The sequence below is a fragment of the Trichosurus vulpecula genome, chromosome 6 (genome assembly GCF_011100635.1).
Source record: "Trichosurus vulpecula isolate mTriVul1 chromosome 6, mTriVul1.pri, whole genome shotgun sequence".
NCBI lineage: Eukaryota > Metazoa > Chordata > Mammalia > Diprotodontia > Phalangeridae > Trichosurus > Trichosurus vulpecula.
In genome coordinates, this window is record NC_050578.1 from 259,215,078 (window position 1) to 259,238,894 (window position 23,817).

Consider the following 23,817-nt stretch of genomic DNA (forward strand, 5'->3'; position numbering starts at 1 on the left):
TCACTGGTTGGCATAAGATATTAAAGGGGAATTTTGGGGGGTGTTGTGCAGAAGCCCCAGATCACTTGTAAAGACCAGTAGACAACAAAGAGCCTATGACCAAATACTTAACCCAAATTATAAAATAATGTACTGTAAATACCCCATAAAAGAAAAAGAAAAAAATCAGACTTCTTCTCTGGTATGAAGGAAGGACCCAAAAATTTTACACAGATTTTCCAGATCATGGGGCTAGGGAGGGAGGGGCACAGTACTTCTGACCCTCAGTTTGTGGAAGGAATAACTGTAACAGTACCCACCTCTCAGGGCTGTTGTGAAGATAAACTAGATACTATTTGTAAAGCCCTTAGTATAGTGCTTGGCATGTAGTAGGCACTTAATAAATGCTTATTCCTTTTCCATTTACTTAGTTTATACTGAAACTACAAGTAAAACACCCAGTTGGGGAACTTTTCTAGGCAGGAGAAACATTTGTATTGAATATTTTTTGTTTTAAGAAAATTTTCATGGTTTTATCATAAAATGAGGCACTGAGACATCTGAACAAGCAAACATCTGGACTTCACAAGCAGCTGCTGCTTTCTTCTTTGTTTCTTTGCGTTATTAGAGCAATTTATCAGCACATTTTTAAAAAAGGACAATTTTTTGCATTATGTGCATTATTAGGCATTCTCTGGTACAACATAAATTTCTCAGATACAACTAGTTTAAACTTCACCCAAACAGTGATGCCATCACCATGGTGTCCACCTGACATGGCCTTTCAGGCATGAGGATGATACTTGGAATGTTTTGAGAGAATGGGGAAGAAGCTGAAAAGAAGGAAACAACATGGGCTGCTTGAGAAGAGGGGAGCTCAAAGTTATGTCATGGTAGCCTGAACATGTTGTTGGTGTAGACCTAAGTGGTACTGATGTCCTTTAATAGAAATATCTGGTGGAATCCAAATGGGGTCTTTATTAATCTTTAGCAGTCCCATGACCATACTGAGTATACAGCCCTCAAGGGTGGGCTGGGAGTCCTATATTGTGATGCTGTGCTATATCCTCTGGAATGGAAGGTCAGACAACTTCTCCATGATGGCTGCTTTGACCTAGAATTGTTGCCTTTCCCACAAAAGGCAAGACACAGCTGTCTCTTTCTCTGTAAGTATGTGTATATATGTATGTGTGTGTGTGTATATGTATATATATGTATATATGTGTGTGTATAGTACATATGTATGTATATATAGTAATACACACATGTACATATGTACACATGTTTGTGTACATACACATGTCCTAATTGGTTTTGTTATGATCAAATAACAGCTAATAATGCTGACTAAAGCTGGATCCAATTAAAACTTGTTGCCATTCTGGATTCTCACTCACTATCACAAACTGTAAGACAGAACATTAGATTTGATGATCTTCAAGGTCTCTTCAGGCTCATAAATTCGGTGATTATTATATCTGATTGTTACAATGAGATCCAAATTCTTCCCCACCTTCACTCTGGAGGGTTTTATTATCCTTATCTGTTAAGAGTTAATGATTTATTTGAAGCACAGTTGCTTGCAGCCTCATAAATTTGCTTGTCTCAAGTTCAATAATTTTTCATTTTTTTTTCTTCTAACTTTTGCACCCTTCCCTGCCCTCCATTTTAAGATAACAGTAGCTTTTGTTAAGGTCATCCTCAGGATATCTGTTAGTGTCTAAGTTGAGCAGGTTCCTAGCTGAGAACATGGTCATCGACCAAGTTTCATCCTTAGATTATGGGAACCAGCCCATCATAGGTTTTCCCACAAATAGCCATCTGAGGTCACCGAGGGTCATGACTGTCTATCAAAGCTGAGTTACCCCAAAGACCAAATATGAGTGCAAAAAAGATTATTTACAAGTTAAGCATGCATACCTTGGCTGATTAACATCCAAAGACATTGTCTATGAGCACATGATCTTTGAGACTACTTGAAGAATGAGGGCCTTGCTGAAAAGGCCCCATTAGAATTAGAAATATAGACTCAAATATCCTTGCTGCCTACGATTTGTCTTTTTACCCTTACATGGAGAATGGCATTTTATCAGTGTGGAGAAGGCTAGTGAAGGAAGAGAAATTCTTTAGGCCCAGAGGAATAAACTCCACTGGAATGAAACTCCACTGAGAAGGCCTTAGCCAAAATTCCACTCCCTGTATTGGTTCTTCATCTAAGCTCTGACTAGCTGTAATTCAAATCCTTCAATGACCCCATCAGAATCTAAGTGACTTGGTTTTGCTTTCAATTTTTAAGGGTAATATTTACCACATAACTACTCATTTAGGGAGCATTTGCTGCTAAATGATGAATAATGGGAAAGAGATACTGGTCAACTCTCTAGCACTTGGAATTAGCTCCATGAACCTGGAACATATCATGACCATAATTTTAATTATGCAGGTTCTTATATTATAGACAGAGTCCATTGCTGGGCTCATACTCACAGCCTTTCAAGTTTGTACCTGGCAGAGTTTGTATTCCACTGACATAGTCTTCAAGAACTTACAGTTACTCCCACACCATAACCATAAATTTAAGACACTATCAAATTCTGAAAACAAAAACCACCCTCTTAAGAATGATGAGATTTCTAAATTATGCCTTTAATACTTTTAGGCTGACTACACATGCATTTGGGAACAGGGAATACTAATGGAAATAACGCTGGACTTGGTGGAGTCAAAAAACCTCAGTTCAAATCTGGTTCCATTGTTGAAACCTGTGTGATCTCTGGGAGTGTGTCTTTTCCCATCCCTGGGATCCACTTTGCTCTTTTATTAATTGAGGAGGTTGAACTTGACCTCATTGGTCCCTTCCAACTCTAAATTCAAGTCACATATAGCAATACGATTATTCTTTTCTTTTTTGTTGTTTTTCTGTACTTAACAAACATCATTAAACATGATCATTTCTACACACACAGAACAGAAAAAGAGGATTGTACACGTAGCTGTGACTCTATTATGACAGCTTACATTTCTAGAAAAAAAAATAATACGTTCAACGTGTTAGTTTCAAAGCTGTCCTGCTTGTCTGTGTTATCTTAACATTATTGTTATGTTAACCTCCTGCTCGCTTCTGGACATTTATTATTAGAATGAGCTCTCCGATGGCGCTTTTTCATTCTCTCTCTCTCTCTCTCTCTCTCCTTTTAGCATTCCTATTGCTAGTCTCCCTCTCTGAATTCTTGCTACTCCTCCCCAATCTGATTTGTAAAAAAAAAAAAAACAAAAAACCAACTCATTACAACAAATAAACACAATAAAGTAAAACAAATGTATGCATGAACCATATCTAAAAACATATCTTTCCATCAGTCCCTTGAGTCTTCAGCCTCTCTGACAGATGGTGGGGGCAGGCTTCGTCACTGATTTCCTGGGTTAGTGGTTGATTATTGCATTAGAGTTCCTAATACTTTTGAAATTATTTTTCTTTACAGTGTTGTAGTTATTGTATAAATTGTTCCCCTGGTTCTGCTCACTTCATTCTGCATTAATTCATATAAGCCTTCCCAGATTCTCCGAATTCATCTGCAATAATATCCCATTACATCCACATATTACACAGCCATTCCCCAACTGACAGGTATCCCCTTGTTTCTAGTTCTTTGGTGTAACAAAAACTGCTACTATAAATATTTTGTACACACAGGGCTTTTCCATTTTTCCTTAATTGCTTTGGGGTGTAGTGGCAGTATTATTGGATCAAAGGGGATGCACAGTTCCCTGACTTTTGGAGTTTACTTCCATATTGCTTTCCAGATCAGTGAGGCCAGTTCATAGTTCCATTAACATTATCGATATCTATCTAACACTATCGATATCTTACGATATACACCAGCATTATACAGCTGTTATTTTCCTATAATAACATTGCAGACCTCCACTAAAATCTTCCTTGGATGCCTTGACATGGTGTGGAGGTAGCTCTGGTTTCTCAACATCTGTACTAAAAGGTTGCAAGGTCTGTCAGGGCCTTTGATGGTGAAAAGACTTTTTTCTACAGCTCTATCCCAAAGGTGAGTCCAGTGTCCAAAGGCTGCCTGCGGAGAGGTAAGCGAGCTGTCATCTATGTCAAGGCGGGAGGACTGATACTGAAGAAATTATAGATCCTTGGAATGATCACAGGACCTCCAGTGAAAACTGACCAGCTGCAATCAGTGCCTCTACTTCCTCTCCTCTCACTCCCTTCTTGACTCTCTGCAGACTGGCTTCTGAACTCATCTTTCAAATGGAACTGCTCCCTCTAAAGTCACCAGTGATCGCTTAGCTTCCAGCCTTTTCTCAACCCTCATCCTGCTTGTCCTCTCTGTAGACCTCTCTGTAGCCTTGGACCCTGCAGATCACCCTCTCTTCTCTAGGTTTTGGTGATGCTGCTCTGTCATGGCTCTACTGTCTCCTTAACCGATTTTTATCTAGATCACAGTTGCTTAATCATCAGTGTCCCCAAGGCTCTGTCCTGGACCCTCTTCTCTTCTCCCTCTAGACTTCATTTAGTGAAGTCTCATCAGCTGCCCTAGATTCAGGAATCGTCCCTAGCCTAAAGATTCTCAAATCTATGTATCTAGCCCTGACGTCTTAAATCAGGGAACCACTTTGAGCAATAAAGCGATTTTATTCTGCATCTGTATTAGGACAATTATTTTGGGAATGATGTGATAGACTGGAGAAGAGAAAAACTGGAGCAAGGGATACCAAGTCCAGCTGATGGGGGATTCTATGAGGTCAGAGGGGCCCAAGAGTTACAGCTGCAAGGGCCCTTACAGGCCATGTAATCCAGCTCCCTCATTGTACAAATAGGAAATTCCCCAGGAGGTAAAGGGTTTACCCAAGGTCATACAGGTAGTAGACAACTGAAGCAGGATCTGAATGAGGATGAGGGCATTAGGTGCAGAAACAAGAGGGATGGACACAGTCTGTGATCAGAGCTAGGACTAGATGTGGGGAGGGTGACACAAAGAGGGAGGAGTCTGAGCTTTCTCAGTGATAGGGAGAAAGAGGCTGTTGTCAGAATAGGGAAATGAGTAGGGACACTTCTGGAGGGCAGGTGATGGGCTTAGTTTTGGACATGGTGAGCTTGAGGTGTTAGAGGAACATTCACATTGCAGTTGGAGATGTTCTGCAGGCACAATGCAGGACTGGAGAGAAAAATCTGAAGTTAGCTCAACTGGGAAGGGCTGGGAGAGAATGGAGGGCCATAGACAGCCTTAGGCATACCTACTACCTATGATGGCAGAAGAAAGAAGAACCAGGGAAGGAGACTGAGACAGAGCAGCACTCTGCAATCTAGGAAATTCAATGCAAAAAATGAAATTTCCTGATAACATATACTTTATAAAATAGGTTGTGTATTACCTAAACACTTTGGATTATGCAATTTTCAGGTCTTCTTGGCCTATCTACTGTCCTGATCCAACATATGGTAAGCTATGAAAAGCTGCCAGATTGCGGGGTGGGGGGGTGTGCTCCATCATGTGGGGGGCAGCTTTGGGAATGTTTTGTTTTTCTTTCTCAAGAAATGGTAAGTAGCCATAGGCAACATGGGGCCTACCATCTTGTACCCAGTTACAGATGGAAGAGAAAAAAAACTCCTGGAACAGGGAAAGAAATAGCTCACTTGGGACTGTTCTCTGCAATAGAAAAGCTGTTCATAGGGAAATAATCCTCCTTGAGGTGGCAGAAGGGTAGTGATGGACGTGATGGGGTCTCCCCTCTGGAATGAAACAGGGTTGAACCTCCCCCTGAGGGACACCTCATCTTTTAATTACTTAGAGTGATGATGATCATTAAAATTTCTGTAGAATTATGATTTTGATCGCAATTTCTTGAGTTTCCTGTCCCCCCTACTCCTCTCTCAACAACTCAGGTAAGACAAGAAACAGATCACTGGCCTCAGACTAAGAGGCCCTAAGGTGGAACCTGCCTCTACTAATGACTGCTAATATGATGTGTCTTTTCCCCTCTCTGAGTCTCAGTTTCTTCATCTGTAAAATAAGAATGTTGGACTAAAGGACCCCGATCCTAGGATTGTGCTCACTCTTACCTCTAGGTTTTTTCTCATCAAGATTCCCCTGCCTGAGTGCCCCTTCCCTTCCCAAGTGATTCATCCCTGTTTGCCCTTTCAGCTCCAGGGGATAGAGAGAAAAAGGAAAAGAGAGAGGGAGAGGGGGAGGGAGAAGGAGAGGTGGGGAAGGAGAGGGAAAGGAAGGGAGAGGGAGAGGGGAGGGGGGAGGGAGAGGGAGAAAGAGGGAGGGAGAGGGAGATGGGGGGGAGGGAGGGAGCGAGAGGGGAAGAGAGAGAGAGGGGGAGGGGGAGGGAGAGGGGAAGAGAGACAGAGGGAGAGGGGGAGAAAGAGAGAGGGGGAGACAGGGAGAGGGAGAAGGAGGTAGAGGGAGAGAAGGAGAGACAGAGATTTACTGACTTTTTAATATTACTGCCACTTCCCAATACTTGCCCTAGAATCCCCAGGATCCTCCTCTTTGACACAGGAATATGGTGCAGTGACCAAATGTGGGTGTGACAAGAGTGGCCTTTCACATCTATGGCTCATCTACCACTTGTTTGTGGAGAGGCAAGAAGAAGGCTTCACTGTCAGTCCTTTGAAATGAAGATTGGACACGGCAGTGACCAGAATTCTCATGTCCTTCAATGAATGCTGTCTCCACTATGTGACTGAGAAGTCATTGAGTAAACTATTCTCTTGGTGCTGTTTGAGTCACTCTGTCTCAGTTCATACAAGTCTCCCAAAATTTCTCTGAATTCTTCATAATTGTCTTCTTACAGCGCGATAATATTCAATCACCGTCATATGCTACAATTCGTTCAGCCATTCCCCAGCTGATGGGCAGCCACTTTGTTTCAAATTTTTGCTTCTAAAATAGAGCACTGCTAACAATATTTCTGAGACTTTTTATTTTGCTTTTTAGTAATTTGGGAGATACATACAAACATATACATATGCATACACACACACACACATATATAATACCTGTGTGAGTACATACACAATACATACATACGTATAATATATATAACGTGTATGTGTATATGTACATGCATATTTGTATCACTCCACAGTTCTATGCTTGGTAAGCTCATTAAAATGCACTCATAAGAAAGGTGAAATAATACATATTAACACGAACAGTTATTAAGTGCCTAGTGTATGCACAGCACTGCTCAGTGCTGGAGGAGGTACAAAGTAGAGACACGATATGACTTCTACCCTCAATGAAGTTAAAGTAATACGTATTCAGGGGATATGAAAACAACATGGAAACTCCACTTTAACATCATGGGGTGTGAGCCTCCTGTTACACTCTGAGAACATATATTCAGAATTATTTAGTGGTTCAACATTTGGGGTAAGTTTAGAATTAAACTTTCTTTGCACCCAGGCTTGTATTGAACGGCCTGGACTTGGCTGCCTCCAAAGTAGGGCAGTGAAGAGGAGTGGAGATCTCTGAGTCATGGGAACAGAAAGCAGCTTGACCGACCATTCCTGCTGCTCATCACGCCCTTTACATTTAGAACTTAGAATTCTCTCTTTTTGACTCTGTGTTGAATAAAAAGAGCTTTTTACCTTAGTACGGTCAGGATCACAGAAATCAAGAAGTGTGTCACAGACATGATAGCCGAGGGATTTCAGATCCTCAGTGTTAAAATGAGTATCCCTTTTCCTGCCTGAAGAAAACCATGAACATCAGTGACAGGAAGTTAATTTTTGCTGAATCAGCAATGATACAGAAATAATCCAGTAAGTCCTCTTTGAAAATCCCACTGTCCCTAGTTCTCCTACCGCCTGCCTAACCACTCCTGTGCAGTGGCTTTTGCTGACTCATCATCTAGCCCAGTAGTGTTCAAATCAAATAGAAACAGGAGCCACTAAGCCATACATAAAGATCCCTGTGGGCCGCATACTGACTTAGTTTTAAAATGTAATATTACCTGTGTTTTGTTGTGTTTTTATTTATTTTGTTAAATATTTCCTAATTCCATGTTAATCTGTATCATGTCCCCTAAGTGTGGCTATTGTTTCTCTATGCTCTGTCCTAGGCCCCTCACTCTTCACTCATTCCACATCAGTCTCTAGCTGATCTCCTCTTGATCCCATGAGTTTCATTATCATCTCTATGCCAAATCATTAAATCCGAGACTAGTATCTCTCCCGAGTTTTAATCCTGTTGCCAATTGCCTAGTAGACATTTCAAACTGGACTTCCTTGGAACATCTTAAAAAAAAAACCACCACTCCTAAGTACAAAACATCATGTTCCCCTGAAAACACAGTATTTCTTTGGGTCAGGCCAAATATTTCCTAAAATAAGAAACCTCTGTTTCATTGTTATTATCAGTGTTAGTTCAAGTCACAGGTGGATGGCAAAGCATTTCTTTAGCTTAAAAAGTAATTTAACAACATTGAAAACATGTGTATCATACAAAATGTCTGACTTGGCCTGCTCTCATAATGTTGTAGGGCTGCTGTCCAAAGGAGTTCTTACCTAATGTTGACCCTCCAAAGGTCGACTCCATTGTGTAGCTGTTCAGGATTCCCATCCGCCACATCACAACCCGTCCAGTCCCTTCTTTGCATTTATGGACTTTAAAATTACAACTCCGGAAGGAGAACTGAAGAGAAAGCCCACACCTCAGTTAGTGGACATCTAAACGTCAAGAACACTCAACAACAGTTGTTTTTGTCTTTCCATTTTCAATTCTGACTTCCTTATGGGAATGCAGCCCCTTCTATGATGTTACACAGATTTATTACCTCATCAGAGATTTGATATTACTTTTTCTACTTTGATCATGTGACTCCCTTTCTTCAAAAAGCAAGCTCTTTACTATCATTTGTCACTCTCAGGGGGCCTTGGTGTGTCTCTCCCAAGACATCTGCCACCACTCCTTACATGACCTCACTGCCCAGCCCCTCTGGCCTACTCAATCCACCCCTGAGGTTGTCTTGTGCATGGCCACTATTTTGAATGACTTCTGTCCTTTCCCCCCAATCCAATGCCATTCCTCCCTCAAGGTCCAGCTCAGCTCCAGCCCCTTCAGTGTCAGTGTCCCTGACTACACCAGGCTTTGAGGAGACCTTGTCTATAAGCTATTCTACAGAATTAATATTTCATGTAATTAATTCTCTGTATCCCTGAAGTTGCTTAGCACAGTGTTTTGAACTGTGCATAAAATCATAGAATTTCAGCATTTTATAACATGAATGGACTGTAGAAATCATAGTCCTGTACAGAATCATAGAATCCAAGGGACCACAGCAGGCACCTAATCCAATCCAAAAATGGAAAAAAATCTCCATTTTAAAATACAGAACAAGTGTACAATTAACCTCTAAATGAAGACCTCAAAGAGGGAAAATTTGTCCCACCTTGAAGCAAGCCACTCCTCCTTAGTACCATCTGGATCAATGTATCAGTAATTAAGGTGGGGCTTTCTTTTACTATTTTCTCTTTCAGCACTTATTTAATCAAGTGCCCTTGAAGAGTCTGACCTTTGTTTCTTTGATTAGATCAGGAGTCTTTGATGACTTGCTTGCCTCAAGGGAAAGTGTAGTTTACATGTGTTTGAGTCACATGTTTCTGACTCCAGAAGCTTTTAGGCCAAGTAGGTCTGAGTGGCACATTGTGATGCCCTTTGACCCCTGAACAAGATACATAAACCTAGAGGTTGGCATTTTTCCTTTGGGGCTCTCACTCACTGGAAGAGTGTCAATGTGGAGACTCTGGGTAGGCATTAAGGAGCCCCCCAGTTTTGAAGAAACCCAGATATTTTGTCTGGGGGCTCTCACTCACTGGAGGAGTGGCGCGTGACTCTGGGCAAGCTGTTGTAACTGCCCCTGGCTTTGCTAACCCAGATGTTGGTTTGTATTTGGTCTGTTTATAATGTATGTTTGTTTTTGCTCTGAAGTTCAGGGTGCTGGCTTTTCCTCCTGAACTAAGTGAATTATATTTGCATGTGTGATTAAAGTGACATTGTTAACCCCTTAAAGTTACTTTCCTTAGTAAAGCAGATCAAAAGATCCTGTGCTGGCAGCTCTTGTTGCTGGTCTTGCTGGGTCTTACACCCCACAACAACAGCTAGCCAAAGTGTGGTTACAATCAGTTGAAAGGTTTCCCTGATATCAGGTCTGAATGTGCCTTTCTGTAGCATCTACCCATTGCCTTTAGCTCTGCCCTCTGGGACAAAAAGGAACAAATCTCATCCATGTGAGTGCCCGCCAATTTCACAGGTGAGGACAGCAGGTATCCCGAAGTTTCACAGTAGTTGGCCATGTTCCACTAGTTCATGTGATGAGATCATTTTATATAGGAGGTATATACCATTCAAAGACATCTTTTATTCTAACCAGTTACAAAGATTCTAGTTCAAATGACACAGATGATAGGCCCTCTACAGATCTCAATAAGTGGCCTTCAAGAGATGGTTTGGTCAAAAATAGTGGGAACAAGCCCTGTCAATGTCCACCGGTCTGGTTCTTGGGTGACCGGATCCACTGCCAGGCCTATTCTCTAGACCCTTTCAGCCAGGTAGGACCTGCCAAAGTTCATGGTTCAACTGTGAGGCCTTCTAGGGGGTTACCTCACCAGGATGAAACTTCAGATTAGGTATTTAGCAGAGGCTCAACCAACTGCTTCCTTTTTGTCTGACATATATAGTAAAGATCCCCTTACAGGTTCTTAAAAATTGGATTTTCACTTTCAAAACGTCATATATTATTACTATACGCATCTCCCTCAGGTACAGAGTTGTTTCTAAAGAGAACTATACGTGTTTTATTACCTGAAGTCCCTCAGTGACCTTTTCATTATTTGCGAGCTTGAGGCAGGTATGAGGGCGTTTTGCATCATATAACCTTATGAATTTACTGGCTTATCTATCATGTAATCCCTTCTTCTGGTGCTACACAGAAGCTAGGCATAAGTTAGAGCACTTTCCTCTAGCATTTGGCCCAGGAGAAGTGGGTACTGTGATTCTTGGAACCTCACTTGGACATACTCTTCTAGTCCCTAAAGAAATTTTTGCTGGGACTTATACTTCTAAGAGGATAGTCCATGAAACATAGAAGCAAAAATGTCAGAAACTCCATAGAGGAAACAGAGCTTTCTTATCATCAGACTTAACACTGGAAGGGGCCTTAAAGGTCATCGTGTCTGTAACGAGTGAGAAGAAAAGTATCTGCCACGCTCACCTTGTCTGGGGCATTTTTGCTCAGCATTAAGGGGAAGACTCGCTCATGTAGCCATCGTTTGCGGTTGGCGCTGTTACAGCCGTACAGAAAGATGTTGTTCTTACGACTGTGCCCGTGGAAATCACAATACAGAAGGACCTCCCGCTCTTCAAGGACTCTGCGGAATCAAAGCTTCATCAGACACAGGCCTTTGCCCCTCCCCTTTTACTATTTTACTCTATTAGACCGTGTTGTCTGCCCACCTCCATTAGATTCCTTGAGGTCAGGGGTGGTGGTATCTCCAATTCAGCATACTCAGTTCCTAGGGAATGCCTTGTACATTGTAGCCACTTGATAAATAATTGCTGAGTTAAATTGGTGTCAATCACCTCCCTCAGCTTCCCAGAAACTATCAATGATTCACATGAATGAATTGATGAAAAAATATTTATTGAGCACTTCCTATGTGCTAGATACCATGCTAAGGGCTAGTTATACAACTCAACAAAGAGAGGCCATTCCTGCCTTGGGGAGCTCTCAGTCTAATACAGAGGAGGTACATGGAGGAGAGTTGTGGCCAGGGAAGAAAGCACTGGCCTAGGGTGTCACGGAGATGGCGAGGGGATTTGTAGGGCAGACCCTTTTCAGAAGTAATATTAACTTGAAGTCCTAAGCTCTGAACTAGAGGTGGGGAAAGATGCATATTAAATGCATCGATAATAAAAAACTGAATAGGCAAAGCTATGGTGCTAGGTGCTGAGGGAAGAGAGGAAAATGTGAGATAAGAACTTCCTGCTCTCATGGAATTTACAATCCAGTCAAGAGGCTGATTGTCACAGATAACTGCAGTATAAAAGAAGACACACTAAGCACACTAGGGAGGTATATGCAGTCTGGGCCCAGCAACGACGACAGGCAAAGCAAACACACCTGCTAGCTACCTGGCCTGCAGCTGCTCATGCCCATCACTGAAGGCCACTCCTACATCCTGTTCCCTACGTCTCAAATGCTTGCCCACTCTGTGCCAATGTGTCCTTCCATCCTCCCAAGTGCTGCTCGCTCACAACCTCCACAGACCCTGGGCAGGCTAACTAGGCCACCCTCCCTGAATGAGCACTACATTTTCTCCAACCCTTGTCTACAGATACAGTTAGTGGGTGTTTAAAGGGTCTGCAGAATGTGCTCATGGGCATTTCAGTTGGTCTTGTCTCCACTTGATAAGATAGCCTAAGGGGAGGGCCCTAGGGGTATTACTTCCTTGGCAAAACCAGAACTGCCCTGTATGGTATGATCTGCGTGTAGCTCAGTCAGTTTTGGCTGACTAATCCAGCACCCCAGCTGGTGGCTATCAGGGCATAATACGAGATGTGCAAACAGCATTTCAGTGAAGCCAGCTTTCTTCTATCAACCAATGGGATCATTTTAAAAAACGGTTGCAGAGCATACTGAGAGACCAACAGAAAACACCAGTCCTCCTCACCTCTTGATCATATTCCTGGTGTGCCAGATACAGGGGAAAGACTCTTTCAGAATTGTCTTGTAATGCCTGTTCAGGTCCCTGCCTGCCAATGAACAGCGGTAATTCCCCACAATCACGCCATCTGGATTAAGCATGGGAACCACCTTAAAAATGAAGATGTCTCTGAGGAGATGGGCATCAGGGGAGTCTCCCAGGATAAAGTCGAGGAATCCTTTCATCATCCAGGAGCCATTGCTCTCCCCAGGATGGACTCTGGCACTCAAAATGACTGCTTTCTTCGCAGCGGCCATTTCTGAGCTCTTGGATGGGTTGGTGATGGTGAGCAGATAGACGGTATTGCCCGCAAGGCTTCTGCACAGAGTCCTGAGCTTGCAGAACTGAGACTGGATGGGATTGTTGGTCACTGTCAGCAAGTAATACTGCAAATCCGTGTATGTGTAAGGGTAGAAGTGAGCAAAGTAGCAGGTGTCCTGGTCGTGTGGAAACCGGACTGTCCATGTGAGGCAGTAGAAGGTGGGCTGTCCCTCCTCTGCGCTCTTCTTGTAGTACTTGATCTCATCTCCTGCTCGCCTCCAGCCGATGCTCTGGGTCCGGGCATCCAACTCGGAGTATAGCAGAGGCTTCATCCCTATGGTGTAAAGGCTCTTGGGTTTTAGCAGATTGACAATGGTGAAGCGATATGTGATTTCCTTTCTGGTATTCTGGACGCGGAAATAAAACCACTGCGTGTGCTTGTTAGTGTAGAGATCAGTTCGCAGAGTGAGTTCATACTCATAGGTGTCTCTGCAAGGGAGAAAACCAAAGGTGGAACTCTAGGGAGATTGAGTGAGTAAACTATGGTTGTACATCTAGGAAGTGTCAGGGGTGAGATCCCAAACCAGGTTTTCCTGACTCTCAGTCCTATTTTCTACTGACTGGTCTACTATTCTATCCACTGCCTTTGCTTTATTTGTTTTTGTGTTCTCAGGGCCTGTCACAGTGCCTGGCTCACAGTAGGTGCTTAACAAATGTTTGACTGACTGAATACTGACTCTACCCCTCTTCTTTGGTGTTTGCTTCGGTTCTCAGGATATTTTCATGTAGGTGTTACAGTAACAGTCTTTTTTTTTTCAATAATCTATCCATAATACTACCTATCACTTTCACAGTGTTTTATATTCAGTATTTCATTTGAAACTTTTAACAGACCTTTGAGGTCAGTTGTACGTTTATTTATTGTCTCCACTTTACAGATGAAAAAACCAAAGCATAGAAAACTCAAGTGGCTTGTCCAAGTGGTGCAGCCTAGACAGTTCTGGCCCCTTCCTCGAGGGGAAGGAGGGAGTCCAGGGCAACTAGAAGGTGAGGATCCTTAAGTCAAGCTCCGGCCCAGTTTATCCTTATCTACCCTGCTCCTGAATAGTACATTGGGGTGCCTGCTCACTCTAAGCTGGTGCATTTGTAAAAGGTTCCCTTGAGGCTCCCCTTGTCTACCTCAGTATAAAATTCCAAGGACCCTAACCCCTTGGATCACTTCAGTTAGTCTGAAGATCTGGGAAGGGCCAATTTCCTGTGTGGCAGTTAGGTGTGCGGCTTCATTCTGCAGACCCAGAAAAAGGCTGGAGCCCACTGGGCCCACAGTGAGGTAGAAGCATATGTCTCCTTGTGGAAGATGAGTATAAGTACCCCACCTCAAGAATTACTGACATCCTCAACCTTGGAATAAACCAGTCTACCAAAGACTTTCGACCAGATGTGGAAAGGCCCACACACTGTATCCTTTCTTTGTTTCAGTGGTGGTCTGTATGCGATTATGAAATTTTGTAGTTACATTAGAGGTGAGTGTGTTCATGTCTCTATGCAAAGAGGCAGCAGCCTAGATTGATTCACCAAGATTACACAGCACATGGTACAGCCAGGATTCAACCCCAGGCATCCACCCAGGGCCCTTTTGACTACACCATGGTGCCTCCTTTCAAAACATCTTAAAAACTTATGAACGAATCATTGACTTTGAAAATTTAAGACTGGTGTTATATAATTTTGATTTCTTAAGGATAAACTGAAAAACTTTTTTCCTAGTTTGCTTCTATTTTTGTGAGGACAGATGGGGAAATGACTACAGCATGTGGAAGACTGGAATCAGAATATGACAAACAGTTGCCCCCAGAGGTGGAAAGTGAAGTGAGAGAAAAGTTGAAGGTCTGAATGAGAGATGTATCTATAGCTTGGCTGGGGGCTGGGGCTGGGGGTGGGAAATGGCAGCTGGAGTAACTTGCTCTTTAAATTTTTTTAGAGAGAATAAGGAAGCTCAGTAGCATGCTGCCCTTTGGAAACGTGACAAATACCAGCTTTTCCTCTGACTTATTCCTTTCTTTCCATAGTGAATCCCAAATCTCATCCCACTCTTGGAGGCAACTCTTGGCAGCCCCTTCAATTACCATCCCCCTCCAGAACTTCCTTGTCATCATTACTCACACTCTGACGGCTTTCTGCAAATTCCCACTCTCAAACCTTGACTCAAATAGCAGGGTGTCATCTTCTGGGCCTTGCAAATTAACAGACAGTTGTTTGATCAATCCTCGTTTGCCTCCTACTCTGGAGCTGGTGAAATAGGAACCTGCAGGAGCTGAGAAAACGGACACACTTAGAGGTCAGGATGAGCCATCTTCTCTACTTACCCAAACACTTATGTTGACAGTCATCCAGGTTATGGTCACCAGGGTCAAAGTTCAAGGAGCTGTGATTTTTGTTGGGGTACATACTCCCTCTGCTGACACAGTTCTTGGCCCCTCTGTGACCTGAATGGTCTCAGAGAGTTCCTACTCCTGAAAAATTCAATGGTCTGCACCCAAGCCTCATGACAAGCTAGTCTTCTGTTAGTGAGGCTGGTTCTCAAAAAAGAGACCAAGTTTGTCACCAGCTACATACTCAACATCTTTCTAGTTTGGTAGAACCTGTCAGTTTGCGCTCAGTTGGCACAGGCTACCTCTGGACCGTGGGACTAGGTCTTTAGTAATAAGTATACCAAACATATCACTAGAAAGTCCTGTATTCAGGGCAGCTAGGTGGCACAGTGAATAGAGCATTGGCCCTGCAGTCAGGAGGAGCTGAGTTCAAATCTGGCCTCAGACACTTGACACACTTACTAGCTGTGTGACCTTGGGCAAGTCACTTAACCCCAATTGCCTTCCCTTCTCCCCTCAAAAAAAAAAAGTCCTGTATTGTATGATGCATTTTTATATAGCAAGAATGAAGGACAGAAGATGGAGGGTTCCTATGATACATCGGTAGCCCTGAACGCTGAAAAGTGTGTGTACGTGTGCGTGTGCATGTGTGTGTCTGTGTGCGTGTGTGTGGGGGGGGGGGAGGGCTGGGGGGAGACCTCCAGCACACAGGATGAAGTCTCCATTGACTTCATCGGCTACTCCAAGTTTTGCACCATTACTACATTACATTAGAAAATCCTAGAGAATCAGCAAAGAAAATGATTGAGACATAGCAGCGACACTGTACAAATTCTGTAGAGTAACAACAAAACACAGGAGGCAATAACCAAACAGAAATTCTCATTCAAGGTAACTAGTATAAGAGGGACTGATACACACAGAGCAAGCTCATCAGCATGTCTGATGCAAATTCTCCAAGTGAGAAAGGCTGGGGACTGTTTCCTGAAAAGTGGTAAGAATGTGTGATAGAAGTGTCTTGGGTAGACTTGGGCATGCGTAGACATTCTGGAACTGGTTCCATCCCACTGTCTATGGAGTTACAAGGTGGCTTTTTTTTTTTTGATTGGATATGCAGCTAGATTTGTGTTTTTGGAAAATCACTTTGGTGGTGAATGGATGACGGATTGGACTGGGGAGAAACTTGGGGCAGGCAGACATCCCCTTGCCCCCCCCACCCCGCCCCGCAGCTGTTGTAGTAATCAAGGGATCAGGTGATGAGGGTCTGCACCAGGGCAGGGGCAATGTCAGAGGAGAGAAGGGGGTATATTTAAAAGATGTTTGCAGTATTATCATGTTTATTTTATTGCCATGGCCCACACATGAGCACTAAAAATATTTCTCTAGGCATTTGAGTTGTTTTTTCTTTCTTTAAGGTGCACTTTGTAATTGTAACTATACAGGTATTGTGTGTGCTTTGGTAGGTGGACTCCCAGATATTTTATGCATTTTGTAGGGTGGGGGCATGACGGCTCCCCTCTCAGCCTAAATTAGTCTTTTTAGGGGCTGGATCCTGGGCTAGTCTTACTGTAATGCTCTGTGCCTTCAAGTCACAGAACAGCACAATCAGAGAAGAACCAAAACTGCAGGTGAAGCAAAGAAGATAAAGACTGACTGACATGGTAGGTGTGGGCTGTAGCGTGTTATCAACAATGACACATGGGAGACTAGCATGAAAGCCATCCTCTTGGTCAGCCATTGTTGCTTCCACAAGAGCAGGGGATACTGGACAGACGGGCCAAGTTCTGCTCTGGCACGCGTGGCATGTTATACAACCTAAAGGGAGATTGTCAAAGTGTCGGGTAGCTCCTCTGTGCAGCCTTTATGCAAAAGCTATGGACAGAAAAAATGAGAAAGCACAAAAGGGCTGCCATCGGCAACGCAAGCACAGATTCACCGAAGTTTGGCTGTATCCTTCCGGTGCTGGACAGGGCTGAAACTCAGGAGGCATCCTGCTCTCCCAAGCATCCAAAGTGCAATTTCCCAAAAGATCAATGATGATACATACCGAATACCTGAGTCAACTATAAACATGGAGAGACACGGACACAGCACGGACTAGGGGAGTTGGCAAACCCGGCCCATCGATTCAACGTATGTTTAGGGCTGCTATTAGGCATGAAGACTTGCCCACAAGATGCGGCACCACCAGGAAATGTACTATCCAGGAAAGAGTGACTGAAAAAAGGAGGCAAGCTAGTCACGTAACAAGAGCAAGAGGCAAGAGATGGTAGCTTGGAGTCACCAGCATGCTAAGTGATTTAAGAGAAGGTTCTGGCATCTTGGGTACATTCTCTATGGCGTTCTACAAAAGGCCATGCACATGAATGGCACAAGATGAGAATGTGGGAGAATGAGTTGAAATCTGCACCATCGGAGGGAGTAGTCCCAGCAGTGAAATCACAGCTCCACTAAGTACTGATGGATTTTATTTTTGTTTTTAAAATACATATTTTATACATGTTTTCTTAACACAATAATCACTTCCTAATCATCCCCACCAATTATCGTCCCTTTAAAAATAAGTTAAGTAAAGCCATAGTGATGTATCTTATAAAAACTCACAGAAAACTGGGAAGGGGACCACTAAGAGAAGGGAAGGGGAAGGGATGATGAAAGATGGTGTTACTGACTGAGTGAAAAGATGCAAAGAGCAGGTTCCCTGGAGGCAGCTTCAGAGAGGAAGAAGCCCTGATGCCGTATGGGCTTCTAACCAAGTAACAACAACCTGTTTTTGCAGCATAGTCAAAGTACGGAGGCTGGCCTTCCACAACTCTCAGCACTCTTCATCACTCTGGTTATCAAGAGATTCTTCACTAGCTTTTCATACATGTGAGCACAGATTTTTCTGTCACAATGAATCCCTTCTGAGGAAAATGAGGATACCTGACTCAATGTAATAGACCACAGTGCCTTTTCCTTCTCCAACAATTTCCGGCACCTTCTCATTTCCTGTAGGTTGATAGAAATACTCAGGCTTGGGCGGGACCCATTCTGAAAGGAGACATCCAATAGGAACATGCAGTCAATAACCATCTGAGGAGCAGAAGCTATGCAAAGCTCTCTGTTCATTTCTGCAAGAGCCAAAACAAGCACCTTTCCAAGCATTCCCCTCAGCAGCTCACACACATGGTATTATTCGTTCTTTCATAAAGGATGCTAGGACAACGAGGCTTTGAAAACTCACTTGTTATAACTGAGGACAAGAGTGGAAATTAGCCTGGCCACCGGAATTGGCTTTTAATCAGGACTCTAGGGATTTCTAGAAGGAACCAAGAGGATAAGCAAGGACCAAGAGTGCCTAGGCAGTATTAATTTGGAAGTCTGGAGTGGCACAGAATGTCAGGAGTGCTTGAACTTCATAGGGAAGTACTGATAAGCACCCCAGTGTGGAGAATCCCACTGGGCCATCCCAGTCGACAAAGCAACTATCTGATCACCAGGTCAGTTTCCCAGCTACCTTGATCCTGGGAAGGGCAAATATTGTAAAGTGAACACTAACACTAAAGAGTATATAACATGAGAGTAGAAAGGCATATCCCCTTCTTCCAATGAATAATTTGTATTCTGGTTTATTATCAGTTATTTGTGAACCGGGAATAACATGAATCAATTCGCCAGAACTTGGTTACACAAAAAGTATGGGAAAGTGGGCCAAGAATAAGCTTAGGAATTTGGAAGCCCTGGATTCAAGGTGCTGCCTCTTATGAAAACTGCGTGACCTGGGCATGTCTCTCGACCTCTCACTGAGCCAGGGTCCTCCCTAAGACAATACTCTAAGTTACTGGAGCCTCTGGCCTTCATCAGGGGAGGGAATTTCTATATTAGGAGATCGCAACATCAGTTAAGTCACAGGTCTTGACACGTAGACAGTTCACCTCTGGATAAATGATAACCTTTTACTTTCTGACCTGTGGTGACCCCTCGAAGAGACAAGAAATTGCCAGTTCTTATCTCTACTTAACAGAACCCCATTACTACTAACTCAGGAAGTGGAAATACAAATTAGATTACCAATATGATGAATATTTTCCTTGATGACTTCACATTCTATGGGCCATCGTGGAGCCTGCAGAAACCCATCATTAGAGAAGAAAGCAAAGAGATTTCGGGGTTCTCGGAGGCGTGGGTTTCCTTCACCAAACTCATCAAAGAGCAGTTGGTTGCTTTTAAAAAGTGGGGTGTCCAACAAAAGAGAACCTATGAAAGATAAAGGGACTGAGTAAAAGGTTTCCTTCCCAATCGTGAGATATCTAATCCTGAAAGTATCAACAGCTCGGTGGATTTTTTTTTTCTATAAAGGACTATGGAAATCTTAGTGTAGGCATGTTTTTCTAGGTCCCTCATTAGGGGAAGCGAGGCACTATGGTAGGAACTTTTATAAACACTATGTCATTTGATCCTCACTGGGAAGTAGGTGCTATCATTATCCCCATCTGACAGTTGAGGAAACTGAGGCAGACAGCAGTTAAGTGACTTATCCAGGGCCACAGTGCCAGTGTCTGAGGCTGGTTTTGGATTCAGGTCTTCCTGACTTATTTTACTTCTGCTTTAACATTCAGAGGTGTGTCAAAAGTAGATTTTTAGGAGAACATAAATGTGCTGTGTTTGATGTTATACAAATGTCCCAATCACTTTACTAGGACAAAAGAAAATTCAGAGAACTCTGAGCAGTTCCCAGAAACTCACCCACTTCTCTTTATTCTATTTAACATGGCACATAGTAGGAGCTTAACAAGAAGATGGGATTGTCTTTGCTCTGGTGTAAGTGGATGCTAAAGGCCTTTGTAATGATTTAAAGTATCCTTTTTCTTTTGCTAAAAATGTATCTTTTCCTGTCTACACATTCTACCATATCTTACCCAAACTCTGGGACCTGCAGCTAGGGGAGAGACCATATACATATATATGTGTACACACACACACACACACACACACACATATGTAATCTATGGAATCCTGAGTCACACATGTCCATCACTTACTGATGGGGTGTGTCACACTCTTGAGTGGCTGTCTGTAAGTCTATCTGTCTGTAACTTATGCTGCCTTTTTCATGCACTGGTTAGCAAAAAGCCTAAAAATTCTTGCAACACATGTAATTCCTTAGCTATGTATTTTAAAAACAAAATGCTGAGTTACAACTCATTTATGAGCATCAAAAAGCAGAGTGGGGATTTTTTTTCTATTGAGGGACATACATAAGTAAAAAGCAACTGAATTATTTCTTTAAAAGAGAACTCATTGTCTACCTGCAAAAACAAACCCAGAAACTATATGAACACAATTACAAAACACTTTTCACAATATAAAGTCATATTTAAATAAATGGAAAAACATCAGTTGCTCATGGGTAGGCCGAGCTAATATAATGAAAATGACAATTCTACCTAAATTAATTTACTTATTCAGTGCCATACCAATCAAGCTACCAAAAATTATTTTATGGAGCTAGAAAAAATAAAAACAAAATTCATCTGGAGGAACAAAAGGTCCAGAATATCAAGGGAATTAATGAAAAGAAATGCTAGGGAAGGTGGACTAGCCATACCAGATCTTAAATTGTATTATAAAGCAGCTATCATCAAAACCACTTGGTACTGGCTAAGAAATAGAGGGGTGGATCAGTGGAATAGGTTAGGTACACAAGACACAGCAGTCAATGACTATAGCAATCTACTCTTTGATAAACCCAAAGACCCCAGCTTCTGAGATGAGAACTCATTATTTGACAAAAACTGCTGGGAAAACTGTTAGGTAGTATGGCAGAATCTGGGCATAGACCAACATCTTACACCCTATACCAAAATAAAGTCAAAATGGCTACAAACTGGGAGAGCAAGGAATAGTTTACCTGTCAGATTTATGGAGAAGGGAAGAATTTGTGGCCAAACGAGAGACAGAGAACATTATGAAATGCAAAATGGATTAATTTTGATTGCATTAAATTGAAAAGTTTTTGCACAAACAAAACCAATGCAACCAAGATTAGGAGGGAAGCAGAAAACTGGAAAAGAGTTTTTACAACCAGTATCTCTGATAAAGGCCTCATTTCTGGAATATATAGAGAATCAGGTCAAATTTATAAGAATACAAATCATTCCCCAACTGACAAACGGTCAAAGGATATGAAAAGGCAGTTTTCAGAGGAAGAAATTAAAGCTGTCTATGATCATATGAAAAAATTCTCTCTCTATTGATTAGAGAAATGCAAATCAAAACAACTCTTAGCTACCATATCATACCTATCAGACTGGCTAAAATGACAAAACAGGAAAATTATAAATGCTGGAGAAGATGTGGGAAAATTGGAATACTGATGCATTGTTGGTGGAGTTGTTAACTGATCCAACCATTCTGGAGAGTAATTTGGAACTATGCCCAAAGAGCTATAAAAATGTGCATACCTTTTGACTCAGCAATACCACTTCTAGGGCTATATCCCAAAGAGATCATAAAAATGGCCCTACATGTACAAAAACATTTATAGCAGCTCTTTTTGTGGTGGCCAAGAATTGGAAATTGAGGGGATGCCCATCAATTGGGAAATGGCCAAACAAGTTGTGGTATATGAATGTAATGGAATATTCTTGTGCTATAAGAAATGATGAGCAGGTAGACTTTAGAAAAACCTGGAAAGACTTACATGAACTGATGCTGAGTGAAATGAGCAGAAACAAGAGAACACTGTACACAGTAACAGCCACATTGTGCAATGACTAACTTTGCTCTTCTCAGCTATGCAAAGATCTAAGACAACTCCAAAAGACTCAAGATGGAAAATGCTGTCCACATTCAGAGAAAGAACTATGCACTCTGAATGCAGATAGAAACACACTATTTCCTCTCTCTTTTTTTTTGTTTTGTTTTTATCTTTCTCGTGGTTTCTCCCATTCGTTCCAATTCTTCTTTACAACATGACTAATGTGAAAATATGTTTAGTAAGAATGTATATGTAGAGCCTTTATCAGATTGCATGCTGTCTTGGAAAGGGGGGAGGGGAAGGAGGTGGAAAAAATTTAAAACTCAAAAGCTTATGGAAATGAATGTTGAAAAGTAAAAATAAATAAATTTAAAGAAAAAGAGAACTCATTGATTTAAATAAGAATCTATATTAAAAATATAGCTACCCAGTTGCCAAGTCCCACAGGCCACACTCTATAGTATACTGCCTCTCCTGCCTGAGCAGAGATGAAAAATAAACAAGGTACTGTACATTGGAAGGAAGAATGGTTCTGGAGTCAGCAGTCCTAGGTTCAAATCTCTCCTCAGACCTCTACTAAGACTGTTTGACCTTAGGCAGGTTACTTAATCTCCCAGGGCCTCAGTTTCCTCTTCTTAGGTTCTAGGGTCCTGTGGTCCTAAGGCAGGCCCTCATCAATGTGCTTTATCTTTGGTGACCTCAACCATTCCCCACTTTTTCTTTCTATTTCCCCCTATGTCAGGCACCCTGGGGTGAGATCCTGCCTCTGCCCTCATTTGCCCTGTGGTAACTTCCTTCAGCTTTAGCTTTCTCTTCTGTAAAATGAGGGTGATGATACCAGTGCCTCCTGCCACCAGGGGTCACTGGGAGAAAAGCCCCCTGTCTACATCACAGTCATGACTCACAGACATCCTTCTTCTTTTGAACCATTCTAACTGATTTTCTGGCTAATCAAAATCAGGAAGGATAGCAATAACCTCATTTATACTTTGAATAAAACTTATTCACACTAACATACACCTTCTTCTCACCATTATAAGTTACCTGGGTGAACCGAAATACTATAAATTCAAGTCCAAGTTTTCTTCTAGCTAGACTTTTCAACTTACTGTCCGGGGAAAATGAAGATGATCCAGGTTTGAAGAACCACGTATTGGTTGTCTCCATGTGGGACATGATCCCAGCAGTAGGGGAGGCACACGAGTTCCCTAACATAGAGGAGACAATTAAATTGAGTAATTTTTAAAAAGTTAAAGAAAGATTGTCTAATTCAACAGATGCTCTAAACCAGCATCCCCAGCACTTTTCTGAAGCAAATGCAGCTCACGTACAGTAAAACTGTGACTACCCAGGCCAACAGTGGAGAATAACAACAAAGATAATCACTACCAAATGATGAAGTGATTATTTTACTTGTCCTGCTCTCTTACTTGGGTCTCTCCTTCTTGCTCACTATTCTGGTACAGCTGCTACTTCCAAACTTGCCTAGAGTGTTTTCTCCCAAGTCTTTGGTTGAATTTATAGGCTATTGACCAACATCAGCCTTATCAACTGCTAATCAATCAACAAGCATATTATCTGGGCAGCTAGGTGGTGCAGTGGATAGAGTACCAGGTCTGGAGTCAGGAAGACATGAGTTCAAATCCTGCCTCAGACACTTACTAGCTGTGTGACCCTGGGCAAGTCACTTTACCCTATTTGCCTCAGTTTCCTCATCTGTAAAA

General features: G+C 42.3%; 1 protein-coding gene and 1 pseudogene across 1 annotated transcript in view; both read right to left on the reverse strand.

Annotated features, from left to right (window-relative positions):
* Positions 1 to 23,295, reverse strand: part of AGBL2 (ATP/GTP binding protein like 2) — a 46,107-nt gene extending 22,812 nt beyond the window's left edge. The window contains exons 1-8 of the mRNA XM_036763802.1: positions 23,203 to 23,295; positions 19,405 to 19,590; positions 18,277 to 18,384; positions 15,143 to 15,293; positions 12,686 to 13,468; positions 11,227 to 11,383; positions 8,522 to 8,648; positions 7,604 to 7,704 (exon numbers count right to left, since the gene is read on the reverse strand). Coding sequence (XP_036619697.1) covers positions 7,604 to 7,704; positions 8,522 to 8,648; positions 11,227 to 11,383; positions 12,686 to 13,468; positions 15,143 to 15,293; positions 18,277 to 18,384; positions 19,405 to 19,590; positions 23,203 to 23,269 — 1,680 coding nt within the window. The 5' untranslated portion in view covers positions 23,270 to 23,295. The remainder of the gene's footprint in view (positions 1 to 7,603; positions 7,705 to 8,521; positions 8,649 to 11,226; positions 11,384 to 12,685; positions 13,469 to 15,142; positions 15,294 to 18,276; positions 18,385 to 19,404; positions 19,591 to 23,202) is intronic.
* LOC118853247 lies at positions 715 to 6,829 on the reverse strand (annotated as a pseudogene).
* Positions 23,296 to 23,817: the final 522 nt, after the last annotated feature.